A 16,278-nucleotide genomic window follows, 5' to 3' on the forward strand; every position below is an offset into this window, starting at 1 on the left:
GACTCGTCCTTTCACTTGAACGTGTAGAGGCCATTGTAGGGTTATTAACTGGCCTGATTTCAATATTATTGTGTCTCAGGGAATAGGGAGGCAGGAGGAGAAGGAGAGAGATGGGGAACGGCCGGTAGGTGGAGAAATCAGAATACACACAAAGTTTATCGATTAAGCTCCCTGTCTGTCTGGGCACAGTTCATGGCACCCCAAAACAATTACAAGAGTAGCATCAAAGACCACTGATCACAGATCACCATAATAAATAAAATAATCATGAAACAGTTTGAAACACAGCAAGAATTGCTAAAATGTGACACAGAGACTTGAAGTGAGCAAATGCTGTTGGAAAAATGGCAACCAATAGACTTGCTCAACGCAGGTTTCCACAAACCTGCATGTTACAATTTGTAAAAAACGCAGTATCTGTGAAGTGCAATAAAGGGAAGCACAATAAAAGGATGTATGCCTGTAAAGACTAACATTAAGTAGAGGAAAGACTATAAAGACCCTCACATCAGTTCAAGTCAGATTTTGTCACCACCTAAGTTTTGGCACCTAACTTAACAAATAAACTTTTTATGGGTTTTGAGAGCTTTTGAAATTTAAAAATTGCAAACAACATATTATAGGCCCTAACTAACTCATTTAATCCTTGTAAGTACCCTCAGAGGTAAATTCTATGATTCCTGTTTGACAGATTAAAAATATGAGGAACTGAGAGGTTAAGTTGCCCAGTGTCCCAAAGCTCATGAGTGTCCTAGACTTGAACCCAGGCAGCCGAGCCCAAAGCTTGTGCTCTTAACAAGTATGTTCTATGACCAATGAGAAACCTCTTGAGAACACAGACAAATATGTGCAAAGGAAAACAGTATTAAACAGTTTAAGTATCCCAAACGATAATAGGAGAAACATCACAAGGCAGCACTTATTCATTATTCACAATCATTCATAGAGGGCACACCATGTGCCAAGTGCTTGGGATACAACGATGAGCAAACCAGACAAGGTCCACGTTGCCTTCATGGAGCCCAAGACCAGGGGGGAGATGGCCAGGTGTCAAATAAACATAATTATGATACACATGGCAAGTGTATAATTGCTGTTCATGTTCAAAGATCAGGTCAGTGGTGTATGGTGTAAAACAGGACTTTGGATTTGAAGTGTTCCTTGACTAGTGTAGGGATGTGCAATGACAAAAGGAAAGGGGATGGCTTTTCAAATAGATGATGGCATGGCATCTATTCAATAAGCAGTTATTGTGCACCTACTCTATGCCAAGAACAGTGCTAAGCATAAAAGTTCCAAACTGGGGAAAATCACTGTAAACCAACAGAGGATTGGTATCAGAGAATAATAAGGACATGAGGGACAGTAGGCCTGGGTCAAATCTTGGAGAACCTCTGGATGCTAAGGAGTTGGACCTAGGCCCTGCAGGAGTCGCTGAAGGTTATTTTGCACGTTACTGCCCCACAACATTAGGATTTACCCCTATGGAATGTCAATGACCATCTGAATTCCTATTTGGAGCCAACTAGACCTCAAAGCTGGAGTGCTTTCAAGCAAGGGCTCAGGGCAACAAAATAAATGCCAAGTCTAAATTCATTTGAGCCTCAAAAAATAGAGTAACTCTAATCTCTCAAAGAATAAAGGTATGGCAGTTTGAAAATGTTGGAGAAGGCAACAGCTAAAGGAAAATGGCAAATCTCTCTTAAAATCCCAAAGGCCATTTCTAAAACCTAAATTATTCCTTTGTATACAAATGAAACTTCCAACTTTCCAAAGGAAAAACATTTCTATGAGAAAACAAAACATCATTCTTTGAAAAGAAAATTCCTAAATTGAACAATGATTTGAGTTTTAAAGAAGTTAGTGACAACTTACCTCAGGGCACAGGTGACAATGCCAGGATAGAAAGTAAACCGTTTTTTAAGATACTCACTTCAGAGTTCCCATTACCCTTTCCCCTAAACTAAACAGAGTGGAGGAACTAAACTACATATTTATTTAGCATATATCTCAAATTGTTCATTCTCAGGTCTTAATGTAAACAACTGAGTGGCTAGATATTCTATTTATCCTCTGCAAAATAATTTTTTTTTTAAGATTGGCACCTGAGCTAACATCTGTTGCCAATCTTCTTTTTTTTTCTTTCTTCTCCTCCCCAAGCCCCCCAGTACATAGTTGTATATTCTAGTTGTGGGTCCTTCTGGTTGTGCTATGTGGTACGCCGCCTCAGCATGGCTTGATGAGCGGTGCCATGTCCGTGCCAAGGATCCGAACCAGCGAAACCCTGGGCCGCCGAAGCGGTGCACAAGAACTTAACTACTCAGCCATGGGCCAGCCCCCAATATAAATTTTTATTTATTCCCGTTAATTTTATTTTCTGCCACTGACCTTCCACAGAAAAGCAGTTAGACTCTTCAATGGCTTCCCATTGCTTTGAGAATCAAACTCAAATTCTTTCTCAGAATCTCCAGGCCCCGCATTATCTATCTGCCTCCTCTAGGCTCTCTAACACCTTTAACCACTCCCCCCACCCAGTTCCCTAACCTCCAGCCAGACTGGCTTGCTTTCTGTTCCTCAAAGGCCCCAAGTCTGTTTTTCTGCCTCACGGCCTTGGTTCTTACTCTTCTCTCTGTTCTTCACAAGGTAGGCTCATTCTCTCTTTTCTTTCAGGTCTCTGTTCAAAGGTCACCTTTGCTTAGAGGCCTTTCCTGAGCACCCTTGCTACATAGGGCCCTCCTAATTCTCTATATCACATTCACTACTTATTGCCTCCACTGTTCTTTCTGCAATCTATAAGGATCTTCTTCATTTGCTTTCTAGTTTATTGTCTTTATCCTTTGGTGGAATACAGCCTCTGAGAGATGCCATAAGACCAAGACTCATGTCTTGTGAGGTTTATCATTCTGCCTAATACAGAGCCTTGGCAAATAGAAGGCGCTCAACAGATTTTGTAAAATAAATGACTAAATGAATGAACAATATATTTAAAGGCTGATTGCTAGGAATATCAGTAACATGAGAAAGCCATTTTTTTTCTAATTTTGATGTTTTCTGTAGGACTATTCCTTTTTCCATACTCTTTCTACATTTCCTGAAATCCGATGCTGCCTCACAAAGGGTTGTGTTATTTCACAGCAATAAAAATAGATTGGTTTCAACCAATGGATTTAACAAAAAATACTTTGAAGAGGTTGTAGTAGTTTATTAAACATCAATAAAATCAAACAACTTGAAAATCAGGATCATTTCACTACTGTAAATCAAATTACATGAATAGTAATTTTAAATATAAGGAAAATGAAAAAGGGGAGAATTCAATAGCAAACTGCAGTGATGTTTAGTAACACCAGAAATATCCGGTCTGATAACCTCTAGGTGTACCAGGTGGGTTATCAATACATATTGAGACATATTGAAAAGATTCAGAACAAAACGCTTCTGACAAACTCACATCCATCTTTATTTTTTCTTTGGCAAACATAAATGGTTCACATTAGCGGCAATCTTAGCTTAGACTTGGTATCAACTATAATCACAAGAGGAAAAGATAACATAATGATCTAAACTCTTCCTTGAAAGAGTCTGTAGGTTTGCATGTCTGTCCAGAACGGGCTGCCAAGAAAATTACAGACTTAGAAGGGTGGACCTAATAGCATAAGTCCCATTTCTCTACTATCTTCCATTTTTCACAAGAACTAAAGTGGAGTGGGGAATTCACCCAATGAATGAGGGAGGCTACGCACTATCTACACGCCGTCTAACTAAGCTGATAACCAGCAGTCGTCACCGTCCTTGTGAAACCACCGTCTTCAGAACATCAGCTTAAATCTCTACCTAGTCACACCACGCTTTTCAAAGTGTGCTCCTAAAAAGGCAGATTAAAAACCGTGGGAAACTGAGGCTCTTATTTATCTATTTTCAAAATACATCATTTGATGTCGCAGCAGAAACTACATTCTTTTTGTCTCACTGCCAAAAGAAGGGCTACCGGGACAGTGAAATTCAGCCCTTATCTTCACTCACAACTTGGCTTCCTCTGAGACTGCTGCCAATTAGTGCACACTCTATCAATGGCGACACCTGGGCACACATCAAGCGAACAATTCTATCACTGTCAGTATAAGGATATTAAGCAGAACTCACAGTTAAGGGAGCTAGCATTTTTAAATGTGAAATGATGTCAAACTGCTTAATTATTTTATTTTTCTCAGTGTTCAAATCTGAGCACAAGATATAGCGCATTTCCAAAACCTCAGTCGCAAACATCAGCAGGTGCTAGGTCACTGTGTCTGCCTCCAATTTCAGCTTCTCTGTTCAATTGTCTTCACACACTAATTCCAACGTGGAAGTGAGTAAATGCACCTCCGGATGGGAGCTAATAGGGCAAGTGCACGGGGAGAAGGACATGGCTGAGGGAATAACTGGTGCGGTGTGAAATCAGCTTAAGCAAACTAACCTCCAATCCACAGAAAAGTAGTCTCTTTTTTAAATACATGGTTTTTAACTGCTGCTTCTTGAGGGTTTATACAAATATGAGGTCTACAGTAAGAAACTGCGGCTACTTAAAAAAAAAAAGGCAGATGCCCTCCGAGCGGAGACAGTTTTAAACCCCAGTGTCTCTCAGTTCCCGTTCAATGTGCTTAGTAACCAGCCTATGCTAACTTGAGTCACTTTATCGCAAACCATTAGTCCTCTGACTGCATTAAAACGATGAACATCCCAGTTTGCAGATGGAGAAAGAGAACCTGGCATCGAAAGTCCCCCCTACTCTCTCAGGCCTGCTCAGCAGCAGGGCAAGAATCAGATTTAGGGACCGTGTGCTAGGAGTACATACAAACATACATACATACATTTTAAGTGGCTGTGCTTCTCGGACTAAGTTATTGAAACCTAGAAAGAAACTTTTAAGTTCCTTAGCTGGACGATCATGACCATCACTTTCAGTAAGCCGTAGGCTAGACTGTAAGCTTCCACGAAAATCATTATTCAATTGTGATTAAACCAAAGCAGCGAGACATTCAGATGAAGAGGCTCAGAGCAGAGTTAAAAGCGTCGAGGAAGAAGGGTGTGCTCCTGACTCGGGAGCCAGCAGCGAAGACTCCCAAGTTACAAGATTCCGAGGGAGGGATGGGTTTGGAGGCACAAGGCAGAAAGTGACGGAGGGCAAGAGACACTGGGGCCGAGGCGGGCAGAGGGACCCCAGACCATCAGGGCAGCGACAGCGAAGCCCGGACGAGAAGATCTTAGAGGGATAACAAAGAAGCGAAGGAAAACTGGGGTTCTGGGGTCCTAAGAGAACCCAGGCGTCTGGCGGAGCCAGCGAGTCCGGGAGGCAGGGATGAGAAGGTGCAGGGATGAGGGCGCACACCCGCACGCGAGAGGAAAGGGGGGGGCGTGCAAAGAGCGAAGCTGCTTCCCTGTCCCTCTGCCCCGGGTGCAGATGGCAACTCCTTACCGCGCACCGCCCTGCCGCGCGGGTCTCGGGAGGCGGGGGGCGGCTCATGGAGCCCCTGCGACTTCAAGACCCTGCCTCACCTTGTCTGCAGCGTCCGGGCGTCCCGCCTCCCGGCAGCCCGCTGCTGCACTCCGAGGGCCAAAGAGCGAGCGGCGCGCCGCAGCCGGGGTCCCTCCTGCCGCGAGGCACCAGCCCCCGCACCGCCGCACCCCCTGCGCGCCCTGGTCACCTCGCCCTGTCCTGGCGCAGGCGGGGAGCACGGACCCCAACCCGAACGCCGCCCCACTGATTTTCAAAAGTGCCCGATCCAGGCTTCCCCGGAATGGTAGCCGAGCTGCTGGGGCCGCAGCGGCAGCGCCTCCGCCTGACCTCACCAGGGGGTGGGGGGAGAGGGAGGGGGCGGGAGCCCAGTTGGGGAGGGGAGAGGGGGGTGGGGGGAGGGAGCGCGCGGGCGGGGGAAACATGGCGGCGGGGGCGGCCGCGGCGGCGCCTGCGCGGGAGGCGCGGGGAGCTGGGGCTAGGACGGTGCGGAGGGTCCGAGCAGAAGTCCGCCGCCGAGCTTGTGCGTGGCGAGGGCGAGTTCGGAGGCGGGGATCGCCGAGTGGCCCTCACGCTTCCGCGACCAGGACGCCCGGGTTTGAGCACACATGGCCTCGAGCGCCCAGGGCAGAAGAGGTGAAAACTGTCAAGTATCCAGCGGCAGCAGCGCGCCCGCCCCGGGGAGCCGCTCCGGGAGGAGGCCGCTCGTGCCTGCGGCCAGCCGGGGTCCCGGCCCTCCTGGGCACCGAGGACCCCCTGCCGCTTCCCCCCGCGGGGCGCGCACCTCAACAGAAGCCTGACCCGGGCTCCCACACGACTGTTCAGCACTGCGAGCGCGATGAGCGCCGCATCTCTCCCCGTCCCTCCGGAGTACAGAGGATTAAGAAAGAGGAAGAATAACAACAAATGCGGCAGTTTAACCTTTTCCTGAGCGTTTGCTATGAACCAAGCGCTGAACTCCCACTGCTACTCCACAAGGTCCACCACATTATTATTATCTCCATTTCACAAGTGACAAAACTGAGGCGGAAAGGTCAAACAAGTTGCCCAAGGTTCCCCAAGAAGTAAGGGGCAGAGCAGAACCCAGGATCGCAAGCAGTGTGATTGCAGCGCCCCAGCTCTTAACCACTGGGCGATACTGCTTCCCAACTCGGTGGAACTGCCATTCTGAGTCAGAATCTTGACTCTGCTCCCAGTTCTGGCAGCCTAGCCCCCAACCAAAAACCCCAGTCAAGCCTGTTCTTCCCCTTCGGGTCTTCTATTCATTCTTTACCTTCTTGACGGTTACAGCCTGGGGCCACCTTCTTACACCTCTCTTTTGCCTTTTCTACTTAGAATTCCAGATTCCTCCTTGGAAAAGTAATGGGAGCATGCTGTCAGCAACCAGTTTACTCACTGTTTTTCTTTTCTTTTTTTTTCCTTTTTAAGGAAGTGATGGCGTGAGTATGGGGACTGTAGTCTTTATGTTTCCTAATATTTCTCCCTTTGCCTACCAGTAAAGCGATCAAGGATCTGAGATCTCAACATTGCAGACTTGGTATTTCAAATTCCATACACTGAAATTCCAGTAGTAGGGTTTAGGTGACTTTGAAAATAAGCAGCTTCTCAAAAACTTGCTAGAACTAAAGACAGGACCACGTTGTTAGGCTCTATCAAACTGGTGAAAAGACAAGAAACACTCCAAATGCACATGGAATTTGCATTATTATCTTTTACCTGTCAGTGTATTCCACACAATTCATCTTTGTTAGCAGGAATGCATTCGTTGGCTTCCCCACCGTGCTTATGCCATAACTATTGTATTACCTACGAAACCGTGCTTATGCCATAACTGTTGTATTACCTACGTTACACACAAAATGCCTATTGGGTGGAAAGCACCTGTTACAGAAGTTTACAGTCTCACTGAGGAGATAGTTTAAAGCAACTAGATAGTTTAAAGCAATTGATTTCAGCACGTATGAAAAATCTGGCACGCAGGTTAAAAATAAATAAGTAAAAACAAACTGGGTTGACAGACAGCCAAGTCATTGCTTCATCCCTGCCGTGAAAAGGTTCAAGAGGGGTTGTTTTAGCATAAGTACTCAAACAGAAATGACAGCAAATGGGATACTCAGGTGTGGCCTCAGCAGCTGAATTCCAACAATGAGAAAATCCTTCAGCATACATAGCAAGGATGGGGGCAATTACAGAATCTGCATTTGAACAACGAGATAGGAATAAGATACTGTAAATACACTTATTCAGTAGAAACTAGGTACTTTGGGGGTTAGGATGCTTTGAATAGTTACTCTAATGGACGGAGCACTCGGACTGGAGTCAGAAGACATTATGTATGTGCTGTATGATATTAAGTCGGCCCCATCACCTGAGTATGTTTTCCTGAACTTACAGTAGGGATAATAATGATATTGACCTGATCTGCCTCACAGCAGGATTCTGTGCATTTGGAATACAGTAGTACACTAAAAATCTGAAGAATGGGAAGATGTAACAGAGGTTCAGGGAATAAGAAAACAAGTGAAAATAAAATATTAGCGGTGAAAAGAACACAGAAAAAGAGGAGGGCTATAATGGGCTGAATTGTGTCCCTGCCTGAAAATTCATATGTTGAAGTCTCAACCCCTAGTCCCTCAGAATGTAATCTTATTTGGAGATAAATTCTTTGAAAAGATAATTAAATTAAGATGAGGTCTCTAAGGTGGGACCTAATCCAGCATGACTGTTGTCCTTATAAGAAGAGGAGATTAGCACACATGCAGGCACACAGAGGAAAGACACAGCAAGAAGGTGGCCATCTGCAAGCAAGAGAGACGGCCCTCAGGAGAAACCAAACCTGCCGACACCTTGGACACACAGCTTCATGAGAACTACAAGAAAATAAATTTCTGTTTATTGTTTATTTTTCTTTAAGCCATCCAGTCTGTGGTACTTTGTTATGGCAGTTCTAACAAACTAATACAGTATAATGGCAAACATTTTAAATGCCAGCTAGAGGACCTTCTGCATTAGTTATTGTGAACTGCTGTTAACAAATTGCCTCAAACCTGGCGGCTGGCCTAAAACCACACACGCTTTTATGTCAGTTTCAGTGGGTGAGGGGTCCAGGCAAGGCTGAGCTGGGTGCATTGCTTAGGGTCTCACAAGGCTGCAGTCAAGGTGTCAGCTGGGCTGGATTCACATGTGGAGCTCAGAGTTCTCTTCCAGGCTCATTCAGGTGGTTGTCTGAATTCCATTCCTCACGTTTGGAGGACTGAGACACTCAGCAGCGACAGGCTCTAGAGACCGCCCCTCTCCATAGGCAGTTTACAGTATGGCTGTTTGCTTTTGCTTCATCAAGATCAGCAGGAGAACCTCTCCCTCCTCGGGAAGGGACGTTAATTACATCTTCAAAATCTCTTCACCTTTGTCGTATAATGTAACCTACTCATCAGACTGATCTCCCAGCATATTGACAGGTCTCAACTAGACTTAAGAGGGGAATGTACACCAGAGGCCAGGAATCTTGAAGGTCATCTCAGAATTCTGCCTACCACGCCCCCCAAAGGTTTGACAGCACCCATTTAATTATACATTTACAAAACTTCACCAGGGGAGCCAGCCCCGTGGTCTAGTGTTAAGTTCAGTGCACCCTGCTTCAGCAACCCAGTTAGGTTCACGGGCACACACCTACACCACTCGTCAATGGCCATGCTGTAGTGGTGACCCACATACAAAATAGAGGCAGACTGACACAAATGTCAGCTCTGGGGGAAATCTTCCTCAGGAAAAAACAAAATTCACCATGACAGAGACCATACAGGCAGATGTGGACACACATGTCCATGAGCGCACAGGCACACACACACACTCCAAACAGCACCAAGCAGTAGCTGATGCCTAGTCTATCAAGAAGCATTTGCAAGCCTGCTGTGTGCCTAACAGATGTGAAATCAAAGGATTTCGATTGCATTAACTCTGATTAAAGAACAAATTGAAAAGTATTAAGACAACCTTTTTGCCTCTGCTCAATTTACGTTTCTTGGAAACACTCATCTGGTACATTATTGAATGGAACCAGTATTTCTGGAGAGCTCACAGGGTGTCTGCTTAGCCCTTTACTCATTCCACAGAGTGGAATAAGGAACAGAATAAGGCAAAAGGCTTCTGTTCTCTTGGGGCTCACAAGCTGGTCTAAACAAGGCAAGTAGTCAGAATATATTTATATATATGATGGGATGGGGTGCGGGCGGGCTTCAAGGAGAGGTCAAGATTGAGCTGGAAGAGTCAGAGGGAGGAAAGGATCTACAGGATCTGTACAGATTTTCTAACATCAAGCATGAGCCTGCCAATAAACTACACTAACTCTATTTTGTAGGGGGGACTTGGAGAAGATTCTAACCCTGCCCTCTTCTGTCAAAACTTTTCAGAGGTGACTTCTCAACACAGCTCCTAAGCACTTAATACTTACAGGAGGCTTGAATTTGGAGGGTTAGACAACAAAAATTTCCTGGGCACTCTCAAAACACAGGGTTCTAACAATAAAGCTATAGGATGAGCTCCCCTCTCTACATAGATGCTCCAGCCTGTATCCTGACTCCACAGAGAACTATGCAGCTACAGAAACCCCCACTACCCAAGTGGTCACAGTCTCTGTCTCAACTGACTGCTTTCTGTGTGTCTTCAACAACACACAAGTCTCCCGTTTAACTTGCCCCTTCTTAGCCCTCTAGGTGCAAGCCTCTCTCCTTCATCTTTTCACTCAGACAAAAAGATCATCATGGGCAAAGGGAGAAAAGGAGAATGCGACAAAGTTGGAGATGCTGGCAAAGGCTAGATCCTGCAGGGCCTTGCAGGCCATGGTAAAGTGCTTGGAATTTACTTAAGTACAAAGGATACTATTGAAGAGTTTTAAGCATGAGAGTGATAAGAGGCAATGTATGTTTTAGAATTACCATGGCTTCTCTGAGTTGGACATAGGCAAAAGCAGGGAGACCGGTAGAAGGCTGAAGTAGGCAGACAAATGATGATGCAGCTTAGAATAGGGTGGTGGCAGTAGAGATAGAAAAAAAGGCAGATGGATGGATTAGAGATATATCAAGGAGGGTCATCCAGCAACTGGGAAGACCCATTCAACTAGAGGAAAGATGATGTCATTTACTAAGCTGGGAAAAACTGGAGCAACCAGGTTTTGGAGGAGTTTTGGGGGGTGGGGGGACAGTGCATAAAGAGTTCCATTTTAGACATGTTACATTTGTCTGTAAGATATTCAAGGGGAGAGATCAAGCAAGCAGGGATGGATGCATCAAAGGCTCAGAATAGATTCTCTGCAATGGAGAGTCTTCATTAGCAGGCTTCTACAAGAAATGGTGCATAATTGTTGTCTGTCTCTCCACCAGCATGCTACTACATGATATACACAACAACCTGGATGAATCTCAAAACAATTATTCAAAGTGAAATTTGCCACACAAAGAGGAGTACACACTGTATGATTCCATTTATATAAAATTCTAGAAAGTGAAAATGAACCTATAGTGATACAAAGCAGATCAGTAATTGCCTGGGAATAAGAATAGGGAGTGAGAAGACGTAGAAATGACAAAGGGGTCCAAGGAAACTTTTAGGGGCGATGGTTGTTCATTAGCACTCTTGCTGTAATGGTTTCACAAGTGTCTGTGGATGTCAATGTTTCTCAAACTGTATGCTTTAAATATGTGCAGTCCATTGTTTGTCAGTTATACCACAGTAAAGCTATTAAAAAATCAGTTGTGTGCCTTGACAAACTGCAGTATCTCTATTTTATTCCCTTTCTGTAGATAAGAATTCAAAAACAGGGATACAGTCAAGGCTCAGGAATGGGTTGGAATCAGAGACTAGAATGCTGGCAGAACTCTCTCTCTTTCTTGTTTCTGTACATTATCAGAGAATCTACTTCATTATTCTCTCTTACTGGCATGTTATGCTTTCCTGGCTGCATGACAGAACTTCGTTGTCCACAAGTCCTTAGGTTATATCTCCTTTATTCAAGAGACCAAACAGACTGAAGCTGGGATCTCTAAAACTCAATTTCATAGTCCATTGGAGGGTCTCTGTTTGGCCCTTTCTGTATCACGTATCCACTTCTGGATCAATTAACTGATATCTGGCCTGGATGTTATCTAAACCGGATGGGGAAAGTCTTAGCCAAGCCACTAGGCATTTGGGAAAATCGTGGTCATGACTTTAGGTCACTACTGGAGCTTCAGTTAGCTCCAAGGTTTTGTTACTTGCAACCAAGAGTTCTAACTAAATCATCTGACATTTATAATGGAGGATATCAGAGGAAAGGCAGAGATATTAGGTAATGAATCCCAGTGTCTAAGTTCCCACCAAGGACTTCCTGATGCACACTTCAGCCACACAAATGTATTCATGGTTCTCATTGTAAAGCCAATTCCACCATGATTGGTAGAATACATAATAGGGGCATCCAAAAATTAGACAAGGGAAGCCCCTATCCCATACCTTCACCCTACCACACAGTTTTCCACCATGCTCTGAAGTGAAGACCATTAAATAGAGAACAATGGGAAAGGACAGAGCCCCAAATGCCAGCTTTTAATCAAACTGAGCAAAGAGAGTATCGTTCTCACAGTAAGTAACCAAGCTATTGCAGTAAGGAATCTGGGATGCTCCCTAACACAAAGGTCTGTGGAGTTGTGTCTTAGCTCGAGTCCACTGAAGTAAAACTGACGGGCAACTGATTAAGGTTTTCCAGAAGTTCTTAAAAAATACTTCCAAAAAAACTCCTAACAGCCATCATCTCAGATTAACATGTTTAAAGCCAGATTCATCTTCTCTTTTCCCCAAACCAAGTGCCCCTCTTTCCGTCAATAAATGTACCATCATTCTCCCTGTCGTCCAAGTTTGGAACTCCATCTCTCCATTCTTTCAACAAATATTTATTGCATGTTTCCTATATGCAAGGCCAACGTTAGGCTCTATGAGAGACACAAAGAAATACAAGATCTGATGTAAAAATTTATAAAATCATTTTGAGGAGCTATGTCAAAGCTCAAGTAATCACTATATCAGCCATGTGTGATGCAAGCAATGGGAATCCATGAGCACTCTTTATCATATCAATAAATTGGAAACAAAGTCCCAGCATCAGGAATTTAGTTAAATATATTGTATGAGTATATAATTGAATACTCCACAGTCTTTCAAAATAATACATGATTTTATGTATTGAAAAGGAAAAATGTTCATGATAGCTTACAAAACAGTATTATGATACCCCCACAATACACACACACATATATATGAATACAGAGATAATAATTTAGAAAACTACGCAATAAAATAATAACAGTGATTATCCCTTGGTGTGTAGGTTTAAGGGCGGGATTATGTTCTTTTGCTTGTCTGTACTTTCAGATTTTGCTGTATTGAGAACAGAAGAAAAAAATAGTGTGATTTTTTTTTCTAATAAAGAAGAAACGCTTTAGAGAAATTTTGATGCACAGTTATGTTTTAGCCAAGTCATTTTTATTTTGTTATTTTTTATTGAGGTATATTTGACATAACAATTCTATTAGTTTCAGGTGTACAACATAATGATTCAATATTTGTATGCAATGTGAAATGATCACTACAATAAGTCTAGTTAACAGCCATCACCATACACAGTTGCAATTTTTTTTCTTTTTTTCTTGTGAGTAGGACTTTTAAGATCTCCTCTCTTAGCAACTTTCAAATATGCAATACAGCATTATTAATTATAGTCCCCATGCTGTTCATTCCATCCCCATGACTGACTTACTTTATAACTGGAGGTTTGTACCTTTTGAGCCCCTTCATCCATTTTGCCCACCCTCTACTCCCCCAGCCATGTCACTTCTAGATGGGACTATATCCACTAAATATACAGAACTAGAGCAGTTAATTGGAAGATATTTATATAGAGATGGTAGTTAAAACAATGGAAACAATTAAGAAAACTCAGTGGAACTTACACTCATAGAAGACTTAGTTGCCAGAAGAGATTCCAAAATTACAATGGGAAAGAAAAGAGGTCATCTCCAAATGAGAAACAAGAAAACATCAGAACCAAGGGAGAGGCAGTTGTGTTAAACATGAAAGAATGAGGGACACTTACTCCCACAGGGAATGTGGTAACATTCTCCAAGTGGAAGTGTCCAGAGCAAGTGCTGGACTTGAAAATGAAAGATTTTTTTTTAACTTACCGTGATATTATCATATAAACTAGCGTCATCCTTCTGACATGCAAATCTAAATATGTCACTCATCAGTTTAAAATTGGCTTCTTCTTTGCACATTAGAACTCAGAGAAATCATGAGACTAGTGCTAGAAGGGACCACGGAGACCATTTTGTCTTGGCCCTTGATTTCACTGATAAGAAAACTGAGGCCTCGAGAATTAAATTGATTTGCCCAGGATGACAAACCAGTGACTTAAATACAGTTAAAATTTTTCAGTTGTCTGTGCTAAAGGGGAACGCAGGAGCTTTGGCAAATGAATCCTTATATATTCTGCTGAACCCACTTTGTCAACAGTTTCAACTTTCCTCCTTTTCCAACCTTTTCCTTCCCTGTAGCTCTGGCTGGCCTGCTCTAGTCCCTGTCTTTCTACCTTCCTCTCTCCTTTCTCCTGGACCTGTTTGTTTTGAGGTAACTGCTTCGTTTTGTCAGGTCTTTGATCACAGGATCATCGCAATAGGAATCCCCGGTTCTTGCCATCCTAGCAAACAGCTTCTCCTTTGTACCAGGCTCAGCTCTAGTGTCACTTTCCCTAAGAAGCATTATCTGTCCACCTAGGTGGCAATGCCCATACCTTGAGCAGTGGTAAAGAGCAACGTTTGCCTGGGTTTCATTCTGAGCTCTGCCACTCGCTGTGACCTTGGGTAAGTTATTGAATCTCTTTTGGCCAATTTGTATGATTTTATAAAATGGGAATACTAATAACTCCTTATGTATAGGATTCTCCTAAAGGTTAAATAAGTCACTGTACATAAAAGCACCTAAAACAGTGCCTAGTACCTAGGGAGTGCTTATATAAGTCTTAGACACTATCATTATCTTGGAACAAGTTGTCTTATCAAATCACCTGAAACACTTTCAGGCATTTTTTACATGTCTGCTTCTCCCTACTAAACTATCAGTTTCCTGAGGTCAGGAATGATGTCTGATTCACTGTCTGGCAATAATGAGTGCTCAATAAATGTTTGTGGGATAAACAAATAACTATGTCTAACAAAGAAATAATCCCTACTATAAACAAACTTGATCCATAAAAAGACTGTTACAAAAACAAATATGTCAAATAAATTAATGTCTGTAAATCCTTGCTTTAAATATTAAGCCTTCCAGGTACATTGAAATCTATGTCAATTTACAAAACTCTCATATAATTGTTCAATTCTGTTAGTCGAGGAAATGTAGAAAGTGGGAATCTGCTCTTCTACCGCATCCTTTCCAATACCATCTCCAAACTACTTTTGAAAGGCCTTCCGTTTCCCGTCTTCCGTGCTGGGAGGCGAGCTCTCCTAAACACTATATAACTTGGACAAGTCTTTTTCCTTCACTGACTCTTTCCTCATCTATAAATGGGATCATAATACTCACTATTCAACATTTCACAAATTGCGATGATTAATGAATTAGTGTTACTAAGGTACTTCAAGATGAATTGTGCTACAGAATTGCAAAGTATTTTTGACAACGTTTGCCTTTTTTATTCTTGGTGATAGTAAATGTGAATACAGGAACTTTGTAAGGAGGCACAGCTTCTATTTCTTCAGGTTAACTTTCTTCTGATGTAACATTCCATTTCCTTCTTGTGGGCTTCCCTAGAGATCTTCCCTTGGGAAAAATGGCCCAGTTTCATAAGCATGACATTGTTAGGGACCTGCCTCTTATCATTAGGTGGGACCTGAAGGGCATCTGATCAAGTTTCTTTCTCCAATCCCTCATCCTCAACAAAGTCTCCACTGCAGATGTTGATCTGTTTCAGTAACTGATTCTATTCAAAAGCCAAACATCCCCTAACCAGCACTGATGACTGTCCATGCTCAATAACAGCCATAGCACATGTCACCATGTCTTCTGACTATCCTCAGCCTTCACTAACATATACAAAATAAAGAAGTCTAGAGCAGCGCCACCAGTAGAAATATAATGTGAGCCACGAATGGCAGCCACATATACAACCTGAAATTTTTGATTAGATCTATTTTAAAAACTGAAAGAAAAAACAGGTGAAATTAATTTAATAATGTATTTTATCTAATCCAATAAAACCAAAATATTTTAACATGTAATCATTACAAAAAGTAATTAATGAGATATTTTGCATGACTTTTTTTGTACTAAGTCTTTGAAATTCAGTATGTATTTTACACTTAAAATACATCTCAATTCAGGGGCCAGCCTTGAGGTGTGGTGGTGAAGTTCGTGAACTCCACTTCAGTGGACCAGGGGTTCACAGGTTCGGATCCCAGGCGTGGACCTAGCGTGAATCGTCAAGTCATGCTGTGGCAGCATCCCACATAAAATAGAGGATGATTGGCACAGATGTTAGCTCAGCGACAATCTTCCTCACACACACACACACACAAAATCTCAATTCAGCCTAGCCACATTCCAACTGCTCGATAACCATATGTAGCTAGTGGCTACTGGATTATTGGACAGTGCAGGTCTAGAGATCTGGTTTATTGAACTGAAATAAGCTGAAATTATATATACATGTATATATATAAAATATACCAGAGAATGGTCTCTGGCACAACTTCCCTCAT

At 42.9% G+C, this 16,278-nt stretch overlaps 1 protein-coding gene across 11 annotated transcripts in view; it reads right to left on the reverse strand.

Annotated features, from left to right (window-relative positions):
• KLHL13 (kelch like family member 13) overlaps positions 1-16,278 on the reverse strand; it is a 398,306-nt gene that overhangs the window by 177,743 nt on the left and 204,285 nt on the right. For 2 of the 11 annotated variants that reach the window (XM_070258103.1, XM_070258110.1), the window contains exon 1: positions 5,536-5,832. The exons of 4 other annotated variants lie outside the window; for them this stretch is intronic. Coding sequence is in view for 2 of the 7 variants with exons in the window: in XM_023634053.2 (XP_023489821.2) it covers positions 5,536-5,919 (384 nt within the window). In the remaining 5 variants the exon portion in view is untranslated. Of the gene's footprint in view, positions 1-5,455; positions 6,369-6,767; positions 6,899-16,278 lie in introns of those variants that run through there. 5 more of the 11 variants (XM_003365858.5, XM_023634053.2, XM_070258115.1 and 2 more) reach the window with 5 other exon arrangements.

Source organism: Equus caballus, chromosome X, assembly GCF_041296265.1.
Source record: "Equus caballus isolate H_3958 breed thoroughbred chromosome X, TB-T2T, whole genome shotgun sequence".
In the NCBI taxonomy this organism is placed as follows: domain Eukaryota; kingdom Metazoa; phylum Chordata; class Mammalia; order Perissodactyla; family Equidae; genus Equus; species Equus caballus.